The sequence below is a fragment of the Cynara cardunculus genome, assembly GCF_001531365.2.
Source record: "Cynara cardunculus var. scolymus isolate 2C chromosome LG 2, CcrdV1, whole genome shotgun sequence".
NCBI classification, from domain to species: Eukaryota; Viridiplantae; Streptophyta; class Magnoliopsida; order Asterales; family Asteraceae; genus Cynara; species Cynara cardunculus.
The window spans coordinates 914,245-939,989 of NC_037529.1; the positions used below are offsets into that span (position 1 = coordinate 914,245).

The window sequence follows — 25,745 nt, forward strand, 5'->3', positions numbered from 1 at the left end:
TCCCACCACCACCAACCACCACCCACCACCACCACTGCACCACCACTCCACCACCACTTCAAATGGGTTTCAGGGAGAAGCTGCTAGTGTGTGCCACAATTGAAAGTGAAACCAAAGAAGAAATGGTGAAATCAATGGAGATTGCAAAAGAAGAAGGTGCAGATCTTGTTGAGCTTTGTATGGAATCAATTTCCCATATTTCTGATGTGGAGTTGGTCTTGAAACAAAGAACTCTCCCTGCAATTGTTTCCTTCAGGTACCCTTCTCCTCTGTTTTTTATATCTAATTATCACTTCTGCAACAACAGTTTTTTTTTTTTTTTTAATTACTGTAGAGGTCATGTCTGCATACATTACCCCATTCCCAAGTGGGGTATACTCGGGCTGTTTTTTGGTTTGGTTACTTCTACAATAATAATTGTTCCGCTCTTTATGGTAGAGGTCACGTCTGCATACATTACCCCATTACCCCCACCTCCAAATGAAATAATAGTTGTTCTACTCTTTATGTAGATGTCAAATCTGTTTGCATTTTACCATATAACCTGCATCTGAGTGGTGGGATATACTAGTTAGTTTTGTTTGGTTTACTTCTGCAATAATTGATTGATTGATTAGACATGCTAGTATGTTACCCTTTTGCCCTTGGACCAACCTCATTTTCTTTAGTCATAAAATCCTTAACTCAATAAAAAATAACATGAAAATAGGAACCCAAAATTGTCATTTTACTCAAGATATCAACACTATGGTCGAATATACTTGCATTGCATGTTTAATCATGATTAAGATCATCTCTCTTTTGGGTGTGAGAATATATGGAACTGTATTAAATAACCTTTTAAAAGAGCCATGGAGTAGAAATGGAGGGCTGTTTAGTTAGTCTTGTATGAATAAAGTTGTCCCTGTGGATTAATCTTACTATATAGATAGGGAAGATTTTTGTTTGAGAGAGTTTTTCGTTAGTGAAATGAACGTGTTTTTAATTGAGAAGGGCATGCTAGAAAAAAAACTTGAAGCTTACTAAATAAGCCACTTTCCATATTATTAAGTCATTACCAAAGAGTCATGTAGTTGATCGAAGAAGTTGTCTGTCCCATTAAACTCATTAAACTGCTCCAATTTAGTTTTGCCGTTGAAGGGTAGATTTGGTAATTGGCATTGCTTGTTCTTTTAGTATCCACAATTTTGTATAGTCTGAAGGAGTTTTTAGGAATCTGAGAGAAGCCAGATACCCATTTTACCCTTATAGTTTTGGGTGACGAGAGTAAAACAAAATTTGGGATGGTGGGGTTTGAATATAATACAAGGTTGAAGAAGAGGACGAGAGTCTAGGTGCAGATGCACATGGAAACTGGACGCCACCAGTGGTAGGTGGCTTATGCACTCGAGTCATGCACATTACTATTTTTAGTAAAATTGGTCGGTCTCTTTTATCGTTAATAAATAACAACCTCCTTTGCGGTTAGAGACGGAGCTAGAAATTTTTTCAATTGGTGATATCATTTTACTATAAGAAATAAAAATATGGATATTTTTTATAAAATTATCATTGGTCTGTTGGTTAGTTCATTGTTTTTTATATGTAAGGTCTTGTGTTCAAGTCTTTTATTGCATTTTTTTTCCCAGAGATATATTAAATCTGAAACTAAAAGTTAATAAACTAAGAGAAAGACACTAACATGATTAAAACTCGGATTTGGGTGGAAGAGAAACCTTGTAAAGCAATTTTATTAAGGGAAACTTGTATTTTTATTGTAGTCTCAAAATATATACGGTTGCATACAAGAAATTGATATTGTGGCATTTTTCATGACCTTACAATTTTTTACCACTTAAACCTCTTGGGTCCGCCCTGTCTGTTGTAAAGGGTCGTTTACAAAATGTTTCACTTGCCTTAACGGGTGAGCATGACTGTGAGCTAGAATCTTAATTGGTAAACAAACATAGCAAGAACTGATATTTTTATCCGGTTAACATTTACCGGGTAAAAAACGTTTATAGACAATTCCATTTTTTAAGTATATAATATTTATATACAACAAATATAACAAGTAAACTCAAACACCTTCCTCACATTTGATGAGGTTTGAACCCCTGACATCGTAGGAGGTCAAAGCCTTAGATACCACTAGGCCAAAAACCCACAACCAAGAATGTTAATTGATTCAGTGAGTGAGGTGGTGATTCCTAAAAGTGAATAACTGAGGTATTTAGTAAATAACCTCTAAGATCGTTTACAATGCTAAGGCAAAAAATACAGTAAAATGATAGGGATATTAAGACTGTAATTACTTCAACTCCAAGCATAGGACATATATATCGTTTTCCGTCAAGTGTGGTTGATTTAATTATACATGATTATTTGGTTGTGATTTAATTATATAGAAAGTGGCTAGCTATACATGACAATTTGGTAGTGACTTAATTATCTGTAACACCCCTAAAATCCAAAACAACAGACTGACTCAATAACTTCGAATCCAATTTAAAACCATCGTGAAAGTTATTGGTAGTCTAAAACTTGAGTCTTGTTTGGACCTCACAAATCCCATTTTCTATCTACGTGAAACGAATAGTTACAAACTACCCCACTTTAACTATTGACGACCTCGTCAGGCCTGCTAGATTCTTCCTCGTTGTAATCTGTAATATGGATTTGTGGATTCATCATATCTGATGAAGTTTGCCCCACCATCTCGATAGTATAAGGATAAAGATTATCATTTGTAACACCCGAAAGTTCAAAACAACAGACTGATTCAATAACTTCGAATCCAATTTAAAATCATGTTAGGATTTTTGGTAGACTACAACTCGTTACAAATCCACAATTGATTGATTCGAGGCAATATTTAATGTACATGGTACACGAAAGGTATGGGGGCGGTAGGGGGCGGCACAAGTTGGAACACATTAATTACGTCATGTAATATCACGTTGAATTTAGTGTTGAGGATTTTTAGGTAACATTATTTTTCTATGTAATAAATTCTTGATTTAAATATAAATTTAATCCATGTGGATTGTCACGTGATACTTTTCATTTCTAAATTTTTAAATTACAAAATTTTTATAAAAACTTTTGGATTTAATTCTTTCTTTTTAAAATCGTTATATGATTTTATTAAATGAGAGATATTTTCGTCATGTTTTTACCCAATCAAAATTGATTTTTGATTTCGGTTAATTGTCGTTTTTGATTAGGTAAAAGACAAAAAAATAGATAAAAAGACATTACAGCCATTAGAAGCAGGAAGCAAATCTGGACGTTTTTGCAAACCATGATCACGATATTGTACTTTTGAAACTGTAAAACGAAAAGTTTTATTTTTGACAAACCATAAGATTTAAATTTATAGTTTACTCTAAATTCTTTAAAATAAAAGAAAATAAGAAAGTTGAGAGCATATTTAAAAAAAATATTTTTTTTAACATTTAATTATATTATTAAAATAAATACATTTAACAATTATATTACATAAATGTAATTTATTCTTATTTTTTGAAAAAAGTTGCACCAAGTCTGATGGTGATATTTTTGTCTAAGAGGCTGTTTGGTTCAGGTTAAGGAATGATAATGGAAATGATTTTTATTCTCTCTGGTTTAACTTGGAATGAAAATTTGGGGCTTCTGATAGAATGAAACCATTATATTACATAAAATCATACAATTTTTATTTATTTATTATCATTCACGTTAATTACTGATTAATATCTCTAACCAAACACCGTCTCAGTATCATTGCATTCTTTCTATTAAAAAATATACTACTTTTATATTTTACTGTGATATAATTTTTTCCTACAAAATATGTAACTGATCAATTTTGTTTATTAAATTATATTTAATTAGTTTTTCTTTCTAAAGAGTTGTTTGGCATTTACTTAATGATTTGGTGCAAAATAATTAAGTGGTCAGAATGATTAATAGACTCTCATGATATAGTGCAAAATGAAATATAATTGTCTGATAATTGTTTATAATGAAATTACCGCTCTGAATAGTTAAATGGGGACCCTGGATGCAAAATCATTCAGATGTTTTAGAACCATTAAGAAACATATTTTTTTTTTGTCTAACAAAATTTACCTTTTAACGATTGTCTCTTATGAACTATTAAGAGGTAAACTAACAACTCTTAAATATGTAGTATTAATTATAAGTTTCGATTTAAACTATTAATATTTTTTTAAATATAATATCAATGCTAGTTTAAAATATACATATATATATATATATATATATATATATATATTTTTTAAAAAAACATAAATATCAAGAATATAAGGTATATAGCTTATTGTTTAGAAAACACGTGGTCTAATTTGTAGTTTTTATTCGAGTGTTGTCCTTTTTAGATGATTTAAATTGTTTTGTCTTTTTATCTTTAAACATTTTGGACACAAGCGTACGTGGCAGATTCAAGATTTTTTATTAGCAAGATATGTTATGTTTTTTAAACCCTTTTATTACGAATAAAAGTGACATTTTACTGCTGAGTTATATCCCTTCTCTGCCTCCATCGAGAAAGAGAACTGTCTAATCATCCCGAGCCTCGTTTGCTAAGTGGGCTCGTAGTCCAAGTCTCTTGGTCCGAGGAGGGGAAGCCCTTCGAGAACTAAAGAAAATTAACGATAAGATTCTTTTCAAAATTCTTCTTCCAAATATGGGAGGAATGAGAAATAAATGAAATATCGGTAATATTTCATTATAAATGCTACGTTTTACAGGGTATTTTCGTAATATTTCATTCTCGTTCGAAAAACTCGAACAAAAATATTTTTTTTCTTTTCTCCTCAAATTCAAGAACACAACATTAATGTAGAAGGCCTGTAAAGTCGCTCAATGTGGTTTTAGCTGAATTTCACCTTTTTCAGGCATTTCTAAAGTGTTTTTTTTATTTCGAGGAATTTTTAATTTTTTTTATGGTCAATTTCGATGGATTTTGTCGGTTTTTTGGTTGATTTCGAAATATTTTTCTTCTTTGATTTTTTGGTTAATGTTCTATATATTTTATAATATCCAGAGCAATATTCAAAGTTCAGTGGGCACATCTTTAACATTTAAAAAAAAATCAGATTTATGAAAATAAGACGAGCGAGTGTAAATGAAAGCCTATGAGATTGTTTGGCAGTTGCTGAATGGTTTAGTGCAGAATTATCAAGTGATCAGAATAATTAAGAGGCTCTGGTGATATAGTGCAAAATGAAATATAATTGTTTGGTAATTGTTTACAATGAAACTTGGGTGCTGAATGGTTAAACGAGACTCATTATACAAAATCATTCGAAGGGCTTTAGAATCATTAAAAGGTAGACTTTTTTTTTTTGTTAAACAAGATTTATCTTATAACGATTCAGATAATTGACTCACAATAAAACTATTAAGAAGTAAACAAACAATCCTTAATTTAAATTCAAGTGAACCTTAAGCTAGGCCCTAGAATAATAATATATTGATATGTCATATGTGGGACCCGTTCAGAGTAGAATAAATGAAAGTGTTAGTATCAAACAATCGACACGTTCATGTAAACAAACAATGGTACATTTTGTTTGTTTGTGTTTATTCAATTAATTTAATATATTTTATTTATAATATAAATGAAATAAATTAATACATGTTTGCATTTTTATTTAATAGATCACGTGTCAATTTTAAAGGTTAATTCGTGTGGTAGGTGTGGTGACCACTTTTTCTAGCTTCCTCGCCGGCTTCTAGACCGTTTGATTATAATAACTTCAACACCACTTTTTCATGGAAAGTTTGAACACCACTTTTTTTTTTTTTTTTTTTTTAATTTTGATATAATTTAAATTTAGAGTTAATATAAATATTTAGGGTTGTTTGGTAGTTATTGAATGATATGGTGCAGAATAATTAAACGGTCAGAATGATTAAGAGACTCTTATGAGATAGTGTAAAATGATATACAATTGTTTGATAATTGTTTACAATGAAATTATGACACTTAATGGTTAATGAAAGCTCATGATATAAATTTATAACCATTGAGAGATATAAATTTTCTTTTCCAAACAAAATTCATCTCTTAATGGACACCTTATAAAACTATTAGAAGGGTACTCGCTCAATGTAGCGAGATACATCTTGATTTTAATATTTCATTTTATTATTTATCTCAGCGATGTTATAATATGGTCTTATGTGATTTTGAAAAAGAGATGATGTTATTATTTTTGAATAAAGTATAAATTTGACGATATATCATAAAAATTTAACAAAAATATATCGATATTAGTATCAAATTAAATATTTAAAATTCCTAATTTTTTATGTAAATTTTTAATTTAATTTTTTTATTATAATTTAATTTATGTTCAATAACGAAATAATTTATATTTGGTTTAATAATATAATTTTTTTATAAAGATAATAATTGATTATTTTGTTAAAACTCGATAATTATCTTAATTATATTTTAAAATGAGATGTTTATCCGTCATTAGTTACACGAATTCAAACATGAGGCTTAATAATTTATATTTATGCATAATTTACTTGTAATATTGAATTTTAAATAATATGCATCAATATACAGTACTTTTATAGTACTTTTCTACATTATCATTTATCACATATCAGTAAAGTTTATCAGCAATGGGCTCTGGGCTGATTCAACCGAAAAGCCCATATGGGCCAGTAAGACCAAAATCGTAGTTTTACATGACTTCATGCTTATGGTGGGATCATCTGTTCATAATTTCAGGCTAAATTCGCAGAAAATTTCATGCAAAGGAGATTCGAAGCACAAATGTTTGCAAGTCCTGAGACTCGCCGTCGAATTGGATGTCGAATTCGTCGAAATCGACTTCGAGGTTAGTCCCCGTTATCGACTTTTTTAAGAATCATAACCCTAGATTAATTTGCTCAAATTCTTGTTGGTAATGTATATATATAAACCGATTTGATGATCCTTATTGGTTATACTTTCAGTTGGCTTCTGATATGATTAATGAAGTTATGCAAAAACGAGAAAATAGCAAGATAATTGTATCAAGCTACGTGAAATGCGGAATCCATTCGAAGGAAAAACTAGGCAATTTGCTTATATGCCTCCAATCTACTGGAGCCGATATTGTTAAACTTGTGACCGAAGTGGCTTATATTACAGATGTAGCACCAGTCTTTCATGTCCTTACTCTTTCTCAGGTATGAATTCGCCTTCTTGCAAATATTACAACTTCATCATTCCCTATAAATACTTGTAAAATAGACTTTATCATCCATTATGGTAATCTCTTAACAATTTCTTAGGTCCATTTAGTTCGCAAGATTGTTTTCGAGGGATTTGGATTGGAATGGATTTGAAATCATTGGTGTGTTTGGTTTGTAGCATTTGGAATGGAATTGGATTCCATTATTTATAAATATTTTATAAAAACAAATATTTGTAACATTTTTTAAAACCTTATTGCATGCAATCCAACGAAATCCCCTAAAATCCCGAGCCCCCCTAAGGATTTCAAAATCCTATGTTTATAGGATTTCAATTAAATCCTAGGATTTCAAATTCGGACAATCCAACAAACCGAACATTAGATTGAAGTGGATTTGAAATCCAAATCCCCCAAATCTATTTCATTCATGCAAATCAAACGGGACCCTAGGAGGCTAGCCCGAGTGTCGGGTCCCTGAACTGGCAGACCTTGGCTAAGATACCATGTGAGAATATGTGGAACCCCCAATTCACTCTCCATAAGAGCCCTTGTGGAGAAAGGGGAGGTTCCAACGTATATACTGGAAAAATGGTCCAAGTCTAGCTCATGTGGGACTCCAATAGAGAGCATAGATTTTCTTTTCATTGATTGAAAATGATTATGACAGTGGTCGTTTATAGACAACTGGAGGGATCAAAACTATTTGAGATCTCAACGTACATGTGGCATCTAAATTAGTTATAACAGAATGGGTTATCCCATGGTTTAACAATAACAATGGAAGTAATTTTTTTATGGGAGTAATAATGGAGTGATGTAATTATCATGCGTGAATTCTTCAGGTCCCTGTGATTGTAAGAGCGGTTGGAGATAGAGGCCTTATAAGCCAATTGTTGGGCCCGAAATACGGTGCCTTTATGGTTTCCGGTTCGTTAGGGGGCAAATCTATACCAGGCTTGCCACCTCTTCTCAGCATCAAGAATATTTATAAGCTTGATAATGTGGATGTGGATACGAAAGTATTTGGTGTTGTTTCAAACCCAGTCGGTCATAGCAAAGGTCCTCTGCTGCACAACCCGGCTTTCAGATTCTGTGGTTATAACGGAATCTATGTCCCACTCCTCGTTGATAATATTAAAGAGTTTCTCAGAGTATTCTCGTGTAGCGACTTTGCTGGTTTCAGGTACTCTGTTTAAATCAAATTGGGATAGCCTTTCGGTTCTTTGATTACGATATATTCTGTTGGATTAATGCATTACTTTTTATCGAAGATTGATTGTTTTCCACTTCTGTAAGTAAATGAAGTAAAAAACTGTGTAATTTTCTATCTATGCATTGCTGCAGTTCCCAATAGTCCAAAGAACCAGGTTGGCCCAATAACTTCTAATTCAACTTAAAACCAGGGGCGGAGCCACATGGATGGATACGGTGGCACGGGCCAATGCTTCATTGTTCCGTTGTAAGGGAAAAAATTACGTTTCTGAAGGGTGCCGCCGTATTGTTTTGTTGGGTGCCACCATATAGTTTTTGAAAATGAAATGTTAACACTTAATGGCTAAGATGGTAAATGCTCCTGCCATAGACGGACCTAGTTAAGTGCCATGGGTGGCACGTGCCACCGTATCGTTTCTTCGCCGAAGGGTAAAAAATTTAGGTTTCGTGAACGGTGCAACCGTATTAATTTGTTGTGTGCCACCGTATGTATTTTGAAACTACAATGAGAACAAGTTTTATTTGGTAAAGTTGGTTTGCAAGGCTTTTATTCCACCCCACACCCAAGTCCTAATCATGTTAGCGTCATTTTCTTAGTCAAACGGTGCCACCGTTTGAAAAAAAATTCCGTATATTTGTTTCCTATAGTCGAACGGTATCACCGTTTGAAAAAAAAAATTCCTATATTTTTTTTCTTATGGTCATATGGTGCCACCGTTTAGAAAAAATTCTGGGTCCGTCCCCGGCTCCTGCCTTTGTACCAGGTTCAAGTCAAATGATATCCAAATTTGTTGTATTTTTATATACCTTTCGTGTTTTTAAAAATATATGTAGACCATACACAGACACAAGTCTTTTCTATATAAGGACAAGGAACCAGCCAACGTATCTACTTTAGATATTTTTTATAGTCAAATTGTGCCACCACTTAAAAAAAGTTATGGGTCCGCATCTGCTTAAAACCACGATGGAAGTTATTGGTAGCCTGTAATTTTAAGCTTATAAGGACCTCACAAATCTACTTCTTTATCCACGTTGGACGGGTTGTTACGATTATGTTCTTGAATTTTATTCATGTTTTTCAAGATTATTGATATTGCAATGGGGAAATGCCACCATGATTTTGGTAGTTGAAGATCATGAATCATGTAACTAGGTTGTTTCTAAAGTATAATACTTTGCAATTGACTAGGTCTTTCTAATGTATTCTCTTTGATGGAACGCATAGTATTGGACTGCCACATAAGGAAGCAGCGGTAGCGTGCTGCGATGAAGTTGACCCCCTTGCTAAGGTATAAAAAAACTATAATCTTATCATCATTTACATATAATGGATTCTCTTTAGGGGCAGGTTCAAATGAGATCTTAGAATCAACTATTTATGCTTTATTCATGATGAATGTTGTGATAGATATTATCAATGATGAATATACATGATATTCATGATGAAGATGCATGATATTAATGATGAATAGTATTCATGATTATTAGTCATGAATAATACATGAAATAGTTGGTTTTCAGGTTCTCAAGTTTCTATCATCTTTTTTGGTGCGCATACTGATTCCGTTCATGCTTTGCCATTTATCAGTCAATAGGAGCTGTAAACACCATTGTTAGGCGGCCCATTGATGGAAAGCTTGTTGGTTACAACACAGATTGTGATGCTTGCATTACTGCAATAGAAGATGCACTGCGAGGTTGGTAGTATGATAGCTTATTCGATCTTTGAGTTTCATCCAATCAGTTGTTCCACATATTCTAAGTTTCTAACATGGTATCAGAGTCAAAATCTACCATCTGGAACATCTTTGCCCGTCTAGCTTCTGTTGGAGGGGGCGTGTTAGAGTCCCACATCAGCTAGACTTGGCAACCTTATCTTCCATATATGTTAGAACCCTCCTCTCCTCAAGAGCTCTTTTGGAGAGTAATCCAATAGGGTTTCACATATTCTAACATGGTATCAGAGTCAAAATCTACCATCAGGGACATATTTGACCTTCTAGTCTCCGTTGGAGGAGGCGTGTTAGAGTCCCACTTCAATGAGATCTGGACGCTTTATATTCCGTATATGTTGGAACCCTCCTCCTCTCATCAAGGGCTCCTTTGAAGAGTAATCGAGCAGGGTTCGACATATTCTAACACAGCCTAGAAAGATGAAGGCGAAATCTTTTCCTATAAGTAATTCATTTTTTTGGTGAATAGAGAGGCAGATCTCAAATGGGGAAGAACCAAATGTATCCCCAATTGCTGGAAGATTGTTCGTATTAGTTGGCGCAGGAGGTGCCGGAAGAGCACTGGCTTTTGGTGCCAAAAGCAAAGGAGCCCGAGTGGTGATTTTTAATCGCAATTTTGGTAAAGCCCGTGACTTGATGGTGTTTAGCTGCTAATTTGAAAGTTTTAATTATGTTCTAACCTTAAAATTCTTCGGGTAGGGAGAGGAGAGTCTCTTGCTCAAGCGGTTTCAGGTGAGGCTTTGCCTATCGATCATTTGGATGCATTTTGCCCAGAAAATGGGATGATTCTTGCAAATTGTTCGGCTATTGGCATGGAACCCGATGTCCACTTAACGCCTGTTTCCAAGGTTCTCTATCTGTCTATCTGTATATCTGTCTAATCAAATGAGAACCTCAAATATCGTGATAACCATAAAAACTTGTACTTTAAGGTCTTGGTTTACATGTTTTTTTTTCTTCATTTAATGCCAGAATTGAAGATATCAATCTAACATATATTTGTTTCCAAGTGTGTTTGTTTTACATTGTGAAACTTTTTTACGTGTTTGTGAAACAAATATATGTTAATATATACTTTAAATCTTAGCGTTAGATGAAAAAAGAATTTATGTGAAATAACACATTATGTATCAGTTCTCATGGTTCTCACGATTTTATGGTTCTTGTATGATTACCCCCCCCCCTATACATATATCGTTGAGAATGACGAAAAAACGAATGAAAAAAGATTACTGTATGTATCAAAGGTTGTTGTAGCCACCTTTTTAATCCACGCCCTTTGGATCATCTAATCTGACGGTTGAGATCTTTTCTCACATTCTCAACCTTTTTGTCGTTCTCATTCCAACATCCGTGTATATGCGTATGTATATGCGTAAAAGGGCATGCTCATTTGAGAACTGTAAATATGTTGAGAACCAACTATTCATGAAGGAAAAGGCTTGATGAATATTTATGTATATTCATCATGAATATTTAGACACATTCATCACGAATAGTTGGTTCTCCCGGTCTTCAAAATATTAATGGTTCCCGAATGAACTTTCTTTTATGTTTGCATTTATGAATACACGGTAACTAACGTTTGTTTTGACTTTATTAGGAAAATTTGAGATCGTATGATCTTGTATTTGATGCGGTTTATACGCCTAGAAACACCCGGCTATTGCAAGAGGCGGTAGAGGTCGGAGTCACGGTAGTGAGCGGTGTCGAGATGTTCATCAGACAAGCTCTTGGTCAGTTCAAATTGTTCACCAATGGATTAGGTAAATCATCCTCATCTCCTATGCTTTATGAGCTTTCGGTTTTTGCTCGTTTTTACAAGGTTTTAAGAGCATCTACAATCGCTATGTTATAATTTTATCTGTAATAGAGTATAAAAAGTCAAAATCTCTAAGGAAAATTACATCCATCTCCAACAGTTACTTCACTTTAGCAATTCTAACATTAACTATATTAATAAAATATTCAATATTTTAATAAAATATTATTTTTCTCTCCTTACGTCTTTAACTTCAATTACATTTATTGATTGGAAAAAATTAAAATCTTATTTATTCATGGACAAATTGCATGAAAAAGTAACGTACCTTAACTTCTATTTTAGTACCTAAGATGTAAAGTTTTAAATATTTAAGTACTCAGGTAATCAGTTGAAGCATTAACCGGTTACCATGTTAATGTGTTATCCAACTCAGTATAAATTTTTATTGAATTTTAAATTCAAAAGGTAAGTCAAATCACGCCACATCAGCATGGTAACCGGTTAATGCTTCAACCGGTTACCTGGGTACTTAAATGTTTAAAACTTTACATCTTAGGTACCAAAATGGAGGTTTTGAAAGTACGTTACCATAACAGGAATCAAGTTAAAGTACGTTAATTTTTCATTGCATTCTATCTCTCTTCAATGGAGTTTTAGAGATTTATCCAAATTTGGATATTTCCACTTTTATCTATATTATTTTATCTATTTTAACATATCATTTAGTATAGCTGGTGGAACAAAAAAAATTATATATTTTATATTTTATCATAGCTGTTGGAGATGCTCTAATAAATTAAATGATTAGGAGAAAGAAATAATATTTTATTGAATATTTAGTAATATAATTAATGTTATAATCACTAAAATAGAGAAGTTATTGGAGCTTAACGTAATTTTTTCTGAAGATTTCGGTTTTTAATTCTTCATTTTGAGAATTTTTTGAAGAATCTATTGAAGATGCTCCAAGTGTCATGTTTAATAGTCGGGTTTCTTAGTATAATCGATAAATGTGTTAACTTGAACCAATAATTTACGCTATCATTTCCTTCAGAAAATAAAATGAATTTTATGTCTCGTGTTACAGCACCGGAGGACTTCATGCGCAAGGTCGTATTAGAACAGTTTTGATCATTCAACTCTCAGGACTCGGGTTCCGTCACCAAATATTTTTTTCATCCCCGCTTGGCAAAAGAGTACAAAACCATAAATACATTTGCCAAATTACTCGAGAAATTCTTCAAGGTATAGTAAATATGGTATCCGAGCTTTATAAAAGATTAAAAAGAGAAGGAATTGATAACGATACGCTCAGAAGTACTCGGTCTATTGTTGAAGTTATTGAAATTGGTCCAAAAACATTGTATATAGTTTTTGAATTAATAACGGACGACTTCTGTGGTTTGAATCATTTCTAGTTTGTCTGTAAGACCTTGGAAGTTATGAGTTTAAATGACTTTTTTTTGGGGTAAAAATAAATGAAAATATGAGAAAATGGTTGTCTTTCGGGTATTTCTACTTTTTTTGGTAATTTGTATTGTATTCCGAAGTTTTTTATATGGTATGTTTTATTTGGGTGTGTTTAGTGTCCAGATAGGGTAGAACAAGATAAGATCGAACAACTGTTCAATGTTTGGTAAGATAAAACTGGACATAACAGAATAAGTAAAATGATCAATTTATCTTTAATGAGTTGTTTATTTTTAATTACTCTATGTAATTTATTAAATTAAATAGAATAATTATTTTTTATAAAAAGATATATTATTAGAAAGTTTTCGTTAAAACAATTAAAATGATACAAAATAAAAAGTTTATGTAGTTTCCAGTTTTTGTTTTTATCTTGTTACTACATTATTTTTATTATTAATATATAATAAGTTACATAAATTAATAAAAATATAAAAACCGTATAAAAATAATATTTCGAGGACAATAAATTGAAAGTTTAAGAAAACGTAAAATACAATAAATAAAATATAAAAAAGGACATATGTGATACTTTAGAAAAGAATTAAGTTTTATTTTGAGATTATATTGGTAAATTATAAGTCTGTTTCACCCTGTTCCATGGGGTAGGGGTGGAACAGACCTATTCCACTTTGTTTCTTTGTGTTCCACATAAAAATCATGCCAAACATGGGACAAAGATCTATGTCATGTTTTGTCATGTCCAGTGTACCAAACGCACCCTTAAGGTAGTGTTTGATATGCATACTAGATTGAACAGAACAGGACGGGACAAGACAGGACATGACTAATTGTCTGTCTCATGTTTGGTACGACTAAGGGGCTGTTTTGCAATTGCTGAATGGTTTAGTGCAGAATGATTAAGTGGTCAGTATGATTAAGAGAGTCTGTATGATTTAGTGTCAGATAGAAAAATGTTGTTTGGAAACTGTTCTGAATGAACAGTCTGAATGACATAAAATTTACCATTTTACCCCAGTCTTGTGTTTAATGAAAATTAACGTTTGACAACAGTTCTGAAGGAAATTTCTACATGAAAAATAGAAAATAATTAATGGTCCAAGCTAATACATAATATTATATCAATTCAAACAAGGGAACAAAACCATGTTCTATGAAGAATACAGGGAACAAAACCATGTTCCATTGTGTACTTTCTGTTTGCTGTTTCTTTGAAGCATACAAGAACCAAAAACATTTTTCATTTTGACTTTTAACTTAAGAACACAGGGAACTAACTTCAAGTTATTGGTTGATGAAACAAAAATTGATCCTGATTTTGTTGTTGAAGAACACTGGACCAAAAGTTGTTTTAAAAACAACTTCTCATTGATTGATTTAGGAGAATATGGTTTACAAATGAGCCTTTAGGCTACTGTTTGAGAATGAATCATAGAGACCAAAAATATGCTTCTTAAAAAACACAGAGATCAAAATAGGGTCTGTTTGTTAACAACTTCTTGAAAAACACAGCTTCTCCCTACAAGGTTCACAATCGAACCTTAGGTTCTTGAAAAACACAGAGATCAAAATAGAGGTTGTTTGTTAACCACATAAGAAGGGTTTATACCCATAAGCAACAAATGGCAGACATCTTCTTCAACTAGCCATTCCATTGCTTGGAGAAGAAAACATACGAATTGTCTTCTTGTTATTCCATTCAGACAACAACTGCGTAAAAACAAAGTAACAGATGGAATCAAACTATGGACTTCCGAGAGACCTTTCTCATCTCCAACAGATTCGATCTTTTTACAAACCACAGCTGCCCCCTTGCCTTCAGGGTTTTACATCAAAATAGGGAGAGGTCTTACCTGTGAATCAATTGGTGACCGAGCGAGACTGGTGACTGATGAAGAAGAAGAGAACGACGAGGGTTGCTGGCGAAGTGGCGATTCCTACAGATGAAGAAGAAGAAGCGTCATATGGACTGATGAAGAAGAAGAGAACGACGAGGGTTGCTGGCGAAGTGGCGATTCCTACAGATGAAGAAGAAGAAGCGTCATATGGACTGATGAAGAAGAAGAGAACGACGATTAGAGAAAAAAGGAGGGCAAACCTGGAAAAATATGACATCTGAATCGTATGGAGGGCTAGCGGGTGAAGGAGCAATTCAGATGTAAAGTTTTCATTCAGACTTTATCAAAATCCTATCCAAACAAGAAAATGTTTGACCGAATCAGACCCTTAAGTCTTAATGGTATCATTAAGAGGTAAACAAACAGCCCCTAAGACAAGACATGATAAAACTGTTAAAATGACCATGTTACCCCTAAATATTGTAATGTTATTTTATATCGTATAATGATTGTAAATGACAACAAATCGACCAAAAATATATTTAAATTATTTAATCAATGATATCAATATTTTTTTTAACATTCCAAAATCACATGTAAATAACATTTGTCATATCACAAATTCTAAATACGTACATAACTTAAAAGGTTTAAACACAACAATTGTAAATAACATTTGTCATGTCATCGTCAAAAGTTTAACATTTCAAGAATGGAGGTTGGAATCGAGAATGGAGGTTGTGGAAGTGAAGAAAGATGATGCAATTAAATTATGTTTATATTTTGACATCAAATAATAAGGGCAATATTGTAATCTCAAATTTAGTTTCATGTTGTTCTACATTTTTTAGTGGAACAAAAAAAACTTAATAATAGTCTCACTCAATCTTACTTTTGTCTCATGTTGTCTCATCTCATTTTTGCTCCATGGCACACCAAACACGAGACTATTTATTTTTATCTCGTCCCGTCCCACCCAGTCTGTATATCAAACGCACCTTAAATGTGAACATATTTATATACAAGTTGAAGAAAAGTAGTTGAATATGGTATACTTAAGATTTACGAAGTATTAGATAAGTAGTATCAAATGATTATGAAAAGAAAATTATGAATAGATAAAACAACATATTCAATGTTAGAAGAATATTTTGATGTACCAAAGAATCAACTCCACCGACCCATACGATTTGGGTTGGGTGGGTTGCCCTTTGGTCTAGGTTGGATTGTGTTGTAATTTTCTAAACCGTAAACATTAGGTTAGATTGTTCAAATCTCTTCAATCCGATCACCTACTGATAAATATTTATCCAGTAAAAGTTTGGTAAACCACTCCATAATAACAATAGACAAGTGAAAGGAAAACAAAAAAAGTGCATTTTTTAAGGCAAAATTGGGCCAGATCCAAACCGGTGGCCTACTTTGGGTTTAATTGGGCCGACCTAATTCATGTGGAGGCCCATCAAGTGTACGGAAGTCGGAAAGGGCCTGACAAGATTTTGATCAACTAACCATGGTTTAGGTTTGCCATTGTTCTCCAAATATCTTCCCCTTACGGTTTATTTTGTCTTCGCGAATCCCGATCCGTCTCATCGTCACCGGATTTACTTCTCCTGCCGATTTCGTTCTCCTGCACGACGTATTTTGAGGTTAGTGATTTCAGTGTCTTGCGAGTTTGCCTTCATGATTGTATTTCATTAGCTTTTTGCTGGAAATTTGAAATTTAAGCAACTGCGGTTCATTAGACGTTCTATTTGCTTCTTTGTCCGCTAATAGATTGTAGATATCGTGCGAATGTTTCGTAGATTGTGATCTGAAATGTATAAAAATCAATGTAAGAGAAAGTAGCTTGGACTTGGAAGATCTAAGAAAATAATTGCTGCTGAACATGAAAGTATGATATTTGTGGTAGCTTAATGATTATCAAAATATATACACTACCGGTTGGAAATTGTTGGGAATCAACATCAAAGTTTGGGGGAAATCGACATCCGAATTTTAAGCATGAGATGGACGTTGCACCGCCCATAGATTAAGGAAGAAAAAGGGTACTTGGAAGTGTTATTGTAAACCTGTTCATTTTGGAACTGTAATTTGAATTTGTTTGGTTCAGTGAGCTAAACATTAGGACGTTTAAGAGGCCACCTAGGTGTTAAACTGGCGTTTCAGTCAGACACGGCCACCTAGTTGGGCACCTAGACATTGAGCGCCCTCCTCTGTTCCCGATTAGCAACTTACCATCTCTCACTAACATACTTCGTCAGCCATTCAGATAATTTCTGCAGTTCACAAATTCAAATTGATTTTATCACAATCTACAAAAAGTTCACACGATATCTATCAGTGGTGAATGAAGCATATAGAACATAAAGAAGAAATAACGAACCAAAATGGCGCACAATTGTTAAAATTTCCAAAAAAAAAGAACCTAATCAAATAAAACCATGAAGGTTAACTCACAGAAATTAAACCTTTCTCAATTATTGGCAACCTTTTTGATCATTTCTTGAGTAATTGTATTTGAGGAATAATGATATCGGCCATTTAGAAAGAAAATTGTATCAAAGAGAGTATAGTATCAAAAATTTAAATTACATGTGTCACTATGTCTACATAATCAGAATTAATTACATCTTGTTCATGAAATTGAACTCCGTATACATCTGCTTTGTCATCTGATGGACAATTAGGGTTCTAACAGGCCAGTCGACCACCTAGCAGCCCTTATGGCCTATTTGTTAACAGCTTATTTAGCTTACTTGGACTCACATCTTATTCGGTTAGCTATATATGACTGTTTGGTAGTGGCTTAACGATATAGAAAGTGGCTTATCCGGTAAGCTTCTAAGAGGAGCTTTATGCATAAATCCAAGTTTTTCCAAACCTGCCCCTCCCAATTAAAAAACACATTCCTTCCATCTATGAGAAAACCCTTCCAATCAATACAAATAGATTAATCCACACAGTCAGCATTATCCATAAAGTACTTAATGGAAAACCAACCAAACAACCCTTTAACATTTTTCAAGACACACGGTTGGAAAAGTTAGATACCTTTTCGTATTCTTCGGTATGTATTATTTGATTTTAATGTTGCAGGGTCTATTTTTTATGCCTGGTTGTTTTACATGACGGCATCCCTTCCTGGTGAATAAATTGGTGGTCCTTAAAGTTCATAGATAAACTGTGTTCTATAGTTCGGGAGACAGGAGACTATGTCATCAGAAAAGGATATCATTAAGAATGACGAATGCAAATCACCATTGTCGACCTCCAAAAAGAAAACCCAAAAGTCTTTGAAGCTCAAACGTAATTTTTTGAAGAAGTCCTCTAATGAAAAATCTACACCTGATGATACCAGCTCACCATTATCGATCTCAAAAATGAAAACCCCAAAGTCTTTGAAGCCTAAAGGCAAAATCGTGAAGAAGTCCTCAAATGAAAATTCCAAACTTGGGGAATCCAGTGCACCCTTGTCATCCTCGAATAAGAGAACCCTCATTTCTCCAAAAACTGAAGGTAAAAACGTGAATAAATCCTCCAAGGAAAAGCCCGTGTTTTCTAACTCAAAGGAATTCCAGAAGTCACAAAAGCTTGTGAAGAAGCCTAATAAAAGTTCTAAACCAGTAAATACCTCCCGAAATCCTAAACCTGAAGTTACAAAGAAGGGGTTTCAGTCTGGTAAAGTGAAAGAAGGCAAAAGTTCATCAATGGTTTACGCCAGAAATGATGACATGAAAACTCTTGGAGGATGTATCTTTATGTGCAACCGAAAAACCAAACGAGATTGTTATCATTATCGTGTTATGGGTGTCCAAGCACACAAGAAAGAGCTAGTCATGGGGATCAAACCTGGTATGAAGCTTTTTCTCTTCGATTTTGATCTCAAGATTTTGTATGGTATATATATCGCATCTTCAGCTGGTGGCATGAAACTTGAACCAGCTGCTTTTGGTGGGGCCTTTCCTCTTCAGGTTCATTTTCCCATGGTTTTTCTTCTCTGCTTAGGGGCGTTTACCAACCCTTATAGGTAAGCGCTTACTGATGCGTTTACCGACAAAGTCACCACTCTCACTTACATTATCTTGTAACATTCTTGGCCATCAAAATGGATTGTTGGTAAGAGTGTTTTACCCGGTAAGCGCTTATCGGGTAAGAGTCTTATACCTCACTTATCGGGTAAGATTCTTGGTCCTTGTTATGCCCTTACCGAGTAAGATTCTCGGTCCTTGTCGTTCTCACCCTGTAAGGTAAGTGACACCCAGTAAGCACTTACCTAATAAGCGTTTGGTAAACGACCTCTAAGATAATCACCTCATTTTTATTACTGATGGTTGGTGATTTGTATAGGTTCGCTTTGAGGTTTACAAGGACTGTGTTCCACTACCTGAGAATGTTTTTAAGAAGGCAATTAAGGAGAGTTATGATGAAAGAACTCACAAGTTCAAGACTGAGTTAACTATTGATCAAGTGAGCCCCACATTCTATTTATTTATATGTTACGTGGGCAAAATAAATAGAAACCGTCTAAAAGTTAGAAACCTGTAAAACCAGTTTATATGTATTGTTTCATAGAGATGAAACAACACATGTGAACGTGCAATGTTCATACAATGATTTTGTTTCATAGATGAAACGTCAAAAGAATGTTTTGCTTGTGAAAAGAAACACAAATATACGTTTATACATGAAACACACACTCATACTCGTACACAAGAACATAACATGTTAAACAATATGAATCATATCTCAAAAACCAAACTCATTGGATGGTTTTGGTTGGTTTTCACATGTATTGTTTCACCTACGAAACAATACATGAAATTGGTTTTCACGGTTTCTAACTGTTAGCGGGTTTCTATTTGGTTTGTGGTCTATATGATACTGTATTTTTGTTATATGTTATTTATATTTAGAATAGCAAAATGGCACAACTTAACTATGTTGAAAAACAGTGATTACTATAATTTAAATACGAAATCATCTACTTTCTGCCCCTTCTTAGGTAAAGAAACTTACAAACCTATTCAAGCCGGCTCCATTGGTGCATTCAAATCCACAATCAGTTGTTCACGAGCCTCGTAGACCATCTGAACAAGAAAGTATGCATTTTTCAACTCCAGCTCTGGCTTCTCCTCCACTTTTATTGACCGAAAAAGAGTATAGGAGTTACGGTCTTAGAGGAGAAAGGCACAAACACTTGACCCCGGTTGGTCCTTCTGCTTATGATCCTTATAGAACCGATCAAGAAAGAGAATGTATTCACCCTGATACCCTTTTCCTTGGTAGACCATCTGAACAAGAAAGTATGCAGTTTTTAAAGCCAGTGGTGGCTTCTCCCCCACATTTATTGACCGAGCAAGAGTATAGGAGTTTCGGGCTTAGAGGAGAAAGACACAAAAACTTAACCCCGGTTGGTCCTCCTGCTTATGATCCTTATAGAACCGATCAAGAAAGAGAACGTATTCACACTGATACGCTTCTCGTCAGTAGACCACCCGGACAAGAAAGTATGCAATTCTTGAAGCCAACCGTAGCTTCTCCTCCACTCTTGTTAACCGAACACGAGTATAGGAGTTATGGACTTAGAGGAGAAAGGCACAAAAACTTAATCTCGGTTGGTCCTCCTGCTTATGATCCTTATCGAACCGATCAAGAAAGAGAACGTATTCACCCTGATACGCTTCTTGTCAGTAGACCACCCGAACAAGAAAGTATACAATTCTCGAAGCCAACCGTGGCTTCTTCTCCACTTTTATTAACCGAACACGAGTATAGGAGTTATGGGCTTAGAGGAGAAAGGCATAAAAACTTAACCCCGATTGGTCCTCCTGCTTATGATTCTTATAGAACCGATCAAGAAAGAGAAGTTGCCCCCCCTGATGCACTTTTCCTCAGTGAAAGAGACTATCGAACTTATGGCCTTAAAGGTCGACAAGAGAATCCCACATCATCGACTCCAAACATAGATACAAGCAATCACGCAACAAGTTTTTATCCATCAGATCCATACAATTCTTATAATCAAAATCTCAGTTTCGTGGATCGTTATCTTCCTCAACCTCCGGCAGCTCCCTCTAGTGTGTATGGATACGACTCTATGGAGGACAGACGATTTCATCAAGAAACCATTTTACCCGATAGAGTAGAAAGATTATATTCGGCAAATGGCTCAGAGTACAACCAGATCGAGCATCAGAGAGGGGGTGAACTCGAAATCAGATCCGCACCTGTTTCATCTCGGTATGCCTTTGCTGGGCCTTCTGTAATATACCGCTGATGTAAGGTTCGTTTTCTTTTTTTGCATAATGTGGTTCGATGTTCTTGTGTTTAAATGAAAAACTTGTTACTGGCCACATTTTTTACTGTTAGCAGTAGATTACTGTAACATTGTTATCAAATTATGTGTTCCAATTCTTGGATTCCCTGGTGTTAAAATGGCATTATCTTCAAGTTCTTTTTCTTGTTTGGGGCCGGGGGCGGTTTTCTTTTTCTTTTTGGGAGGGGGGGCTATTGCCTGCTTACTGCCTTTTACCAGGTAAAGAGGCCTTGCACTGACAGAGATGTTGGTGTTTACCAAGCTCCTGTTATTGGTCCATAATGTTGACGGAGATGTTGACATGGTAAGCTAATGGAAGGATTCTTACTCGGTCAGTAATCACTGTTGACCCAGATCGCACTCTTGGGGGCCGTTTATCAAAGGCTTACCGGATAAGTGCTTATCGGTAAAAGAAATCACCCTCGCTTACCTTGTCGTGTAACATCCTCAACCATGAAAATGGATTGTTGGTAAGATCTTACCAGGTAAGAGTTTTTTTCTTCACTTACCAGATAAGACTCTTGCTCCTGACTATGCCTCGTATTGGATAAGATTCTTGGTCCTTATCATGTTCAATCAGTAAGGTAAGCGATATTGGTAAGCGCTTACCCGATAAGTGTTTAGTAAAGAGCTCTCTTGCTTGGTAAGCTAGGGGGCGTAGGGGTAGAGGCTATTTACTACTTGCTTACCGCCTTTTACTAGGTAAAAAGACGCTTACCCAGACAAGGATGATAGTGTCTACCAAGCTCCTCTTGACGGTCCATAATGTTGGCATGGTAAGCTAAGGATGATAGTGTCTACCAAGTCTCTCAGTAATTAGTGTTGACCCAGATCACACTCTTACCTGGTTAGTGCCTACCCAGTTTGTGTTGGTAAACGACTTTTCTATAGCTGGACTCTTGGTATCTCAGTAATTAGTGTTGACCCAGATCACACTCTTACCTGGTTAGTGCCTACCCAGTTTGTGTTGGTAAACGACTTTCTATAGCTGGTCAAAGGTTAATGCTATTTGAAGCAAGGTATAGTATCCTTCAAGGTATATAATTTTAGACGAAGGATCGTGTGAGAATAGGAGTTAAGATGAGAAGCGTAAGAAGGGATCTAGACCCTTGATCATTTTCAATCTCACCCCAACCTATGAATTGCGCTTCCCACGAGAATTGATCCGGTGCATTTCATCAGTGTTGATCTTCAATGACGATCGATCCAAGGGTGATCCCTTTTTACCCTTTTCACTCTAACTTTCATTCTTACCCGAATCCAACCTTATAATCTTAAATGAGATTTTAATTAAATCCATGATCTTTTGACGAGTATGAAGCCGTTTTTTCGTTAACAGGTCAAGAGATCACAGATATAATTAAAATCTCATTTAAGGTTGTATGCCTAACCCTATTTTTTGTTTTTTAGCATATTGTTGTATGATCCAAATCAGGTGTAATATCCAACAATATAGGATGTTCTCTACAAGAAATATTTCGTTCGTTGTCAGGCCTACCCGAGAGATGCATGATTCAGGTTTTCCGGCAATTTGAAGGGTAGTCGTTGTACCAGTTATTTAGCTAAATGATCTCCTCACGGGTATATTCAGGCATTTAAACTTAAATGAGATTTTAATTAAATGCATGACGTCTTGATGGGGTATACTTAAATGACCTCCTCACAAACGTCTTTCAAATTTATGACCTACTGACAAGTTTCTAATCATTTTTGTGTATGGAAATGACATTTTTCTTTTAAGCAGTAACATTTTTAATATAGGAAATTGTTCAAAATAGCCATTTCGGACTCCCTATTTATTTTATAGCCGCAATTCTACTCAATTGACCAAAACAGCCATGATTTCGCCGTTAGCACTTTATCAACTTATAAAATTTACTTTTCTATGAATTTAATGTTCATAAAGTAAAGAATTTAGCAAGTTAGAGAATCTTCAACATGTATGCAATATTTTGGGGCCGTTTACCAAACATTTACCTGGGTAATTGCTTACCAAGTCACACTTTCTCATCGGATGAATATGGGAAGGACCAAGAAATCTTACCCGGTAAGAACGAGACAAGGACCATGAGTCTTACCCGGTAAGAACGAGACAAGGACCATGAGTCTTACCCGGTAAGAACGAGACAAGGACCATGAGTCTTACCCGGTAAGTGAGGGCGGCGACTCTTACCATGGTAAGCGCTTATCGGGTAAATTGTTGCATAGGATTTACACCGTTTGGTGGACTAGAATCTTACTAGTAAGCACTTACTGGGTAAGTGTTTGGTAAACAGCCTATTTCTCTTTCTTCTTTCAAAATTGGAGATTATCCTTTCTCTCTTATATTTTTCTCCATTTTTAAAGAAGAGTTTAGCATAGCTGTTGAAGATGCTCTTACTAAAATGCTACATGTGAAATACTGACGTGGGTTATTTTTATGTTAGAACATTGACTATATTGTGGGGGTCAAAATGGTAATTTTAGACAATTTCCTCATTTATGGTTGGTGATTGTTGGTTGGAAATCTTAAATAAAAGTGTTAAAAGGGTGGGAAACCTCATAAAAGTGTTGCTGATTATACCTTAAATTGCACCTTGTGTTTATAGCCTGCAATGGCATTATGCTGTTTCCTTGGTTACTAGTGTGGGACCCATTTTATATGATTAGAAAATGGAATTATAGTCTTCTAATAATGGCTAAAAAAGGGTGTCAAATGGGTTGGGTTGGGTTGGGTTGGGTTGGGTTGTTGTATTCAACCTCTTTCATTGACTTTATTTCTTTTATCCATTTTTTGCAAAAATAATTATCAAGATGTTCAAATTTCATCGGTTGTCTTGCGTCCCTATGTATTCTCTACCTACCCATCTGTGTCGGTTTTGGGTACAGGTACCCTTTTGTTGAAGGTTGTTCGAGAGTTTCCTGGGAGTATGGTGAGATCTACCTGGTAAGCAATTACTAGGTAAGCATTTAGTAAACCGACTCTTAGATTCTACAAAGATGGATTTTACACTGGAAGTTGTTCTGACGATTAAAGATTCTAGAGCAATGCTTGAACTAGCTATGACAATGGTCTATGAACGGCATAACGTGAGTTGGGTTTTGATCGTCATGAGACGGGTGAGTTTTATCTTACTAATGACAGGGTTGCAATAGTAATTCAACCTAGTATGAGATAAACCGTTGATTTGCATAATTGATCATCATGTTTGGTTGAAAAACCAGTGGCACGAAACTATCATGCCCTAAATTATGACTGAAGGCCTCTAAATCCATATTCAAACCGAGTAGACCTAGTAAATCCTGCTCAAAAGGATTTTGAAGCAATGCTCGAACCAAAGATGAATTCACACCGGAAGCCACTCCGATGATTAAAGATTGACACATAGAACTCGAGAAAACCAAATCAACCAATTAGACCTTGTAAATCCTGCTCAAAAGTAGGATTTTAGAGCAATGCTTGAACCAACGATGAATTTGCATTGGAATCCACCACGACAATTGAAGAATCTAGAGCAATGCTCGAACCGACTATGCTCTTTGGTTTAAGGACAATCGTCTATGAACTACATGTCCAATGATGCATAGGACTCAGATTGCCTTTAAAACACATCAAATCAAAAGGATCCAGTAAATCTCAATGAAATTAGATTACAATGATATATATATATATATATATATATATATATATATATCTGACATCTACTCCTAATAGTATAGTTATTGTTTTCATGAAAACTCTGTCTTGTACAAAAATGCGAGCAAAGAGGGTAATTTTTATAGGGAAAAAAAAGTAAAGTTGGATGATAATCATACCAAAAAAAAATGTAGTTTTCATTTTACAAAATAAAAGTAAAAAATGTGAAGTTTGTAAGAAAATGGAGGTATTGTTACCCTAAATTACCTCGTAGTAAAAAAAGTACGAAATCATGGTCTTTACCATTAAAGGTACATATATTAATCACTCGATGAACCTTTTATTATTATTATTATTATTATTATTTGAAAACCTTTATTATTTATTTATGGGTGCTCGGTTAGAGGTATTAAGTAGTAATCAATCGGAATAAATATAAAAGAAAGTGTTTGGTTTTATATAATACTATAAGGGTACTCGTGCAATGCAACGAGATACATCTAGATTTTAATGTTCCATTTTATTTTTTTATTTTTGTCGATGTTATAATACGATTTTATGTGTTTTTAAGAAAGCAATAATGATTTTATTTTTGAATAAAAAAATAAATTTGAAGATTTCATAAAGAAAAAAAAATATATATA

General features: G+C 34.4%; 2 protein-coding genes across 2 annotated transcripts; both read left to right on the plus strand.

Annotated features, from left to right (window-relative positions):
* LOC112507422 (bifunctional 3-dehydroquinate dehydratase/shikimate dehydrogenase, chloroplastic-like) lies at positions 1–13,398 on the plus strand. Its single transcript, XM_025112004.1, has 10 exons — positions 1–256; positions 6,734–6,842; positions 6,961–7,176; positions 8,027–8,367; positions 9,625–9,688; positions 9,988–10,096; positions 10,602–10,751; positions 10,832–10,980; positions 11,736–11,898; positions 12,985–13,398. The coding sequence occupies exons 1-10, from the start codon at positions 63–65 to the stop codon at positions 13,026–13,028; spliced, it is 1,539 nt and encodes a 512-aa protein (XP_024967772.1). The 5' UTR covers positions 1–62; the 3' UTR covers positions 13,029–13,398.
* A 3,345-nt stretch (positions 13,399–16,743) lies between these two features.
* Positions 16,744–21,623, plus strand: LOC112508046. Its single transcript, XM_025112830.1, has 4 exons — positions 16,744–16,815; positions 18,266–19,140; positions 19,517–19,636; positions 20,172–21,623. The coding sequence occupies exons 2-4, from the start codon at positions 18,382–18,384 to the stop codon at positions 21,444–21,446; spliced, it is 2,154 nt and encodes a 717-aa protein (XP_024968598.1). The 5' UTR covers positions 16,744–16,815; positions 18,266–18,381; the 3' UTR covers positions 21,447–21,623.
* Positions 21,624–25,745: the final 4,122 nt, after the last annotated feature.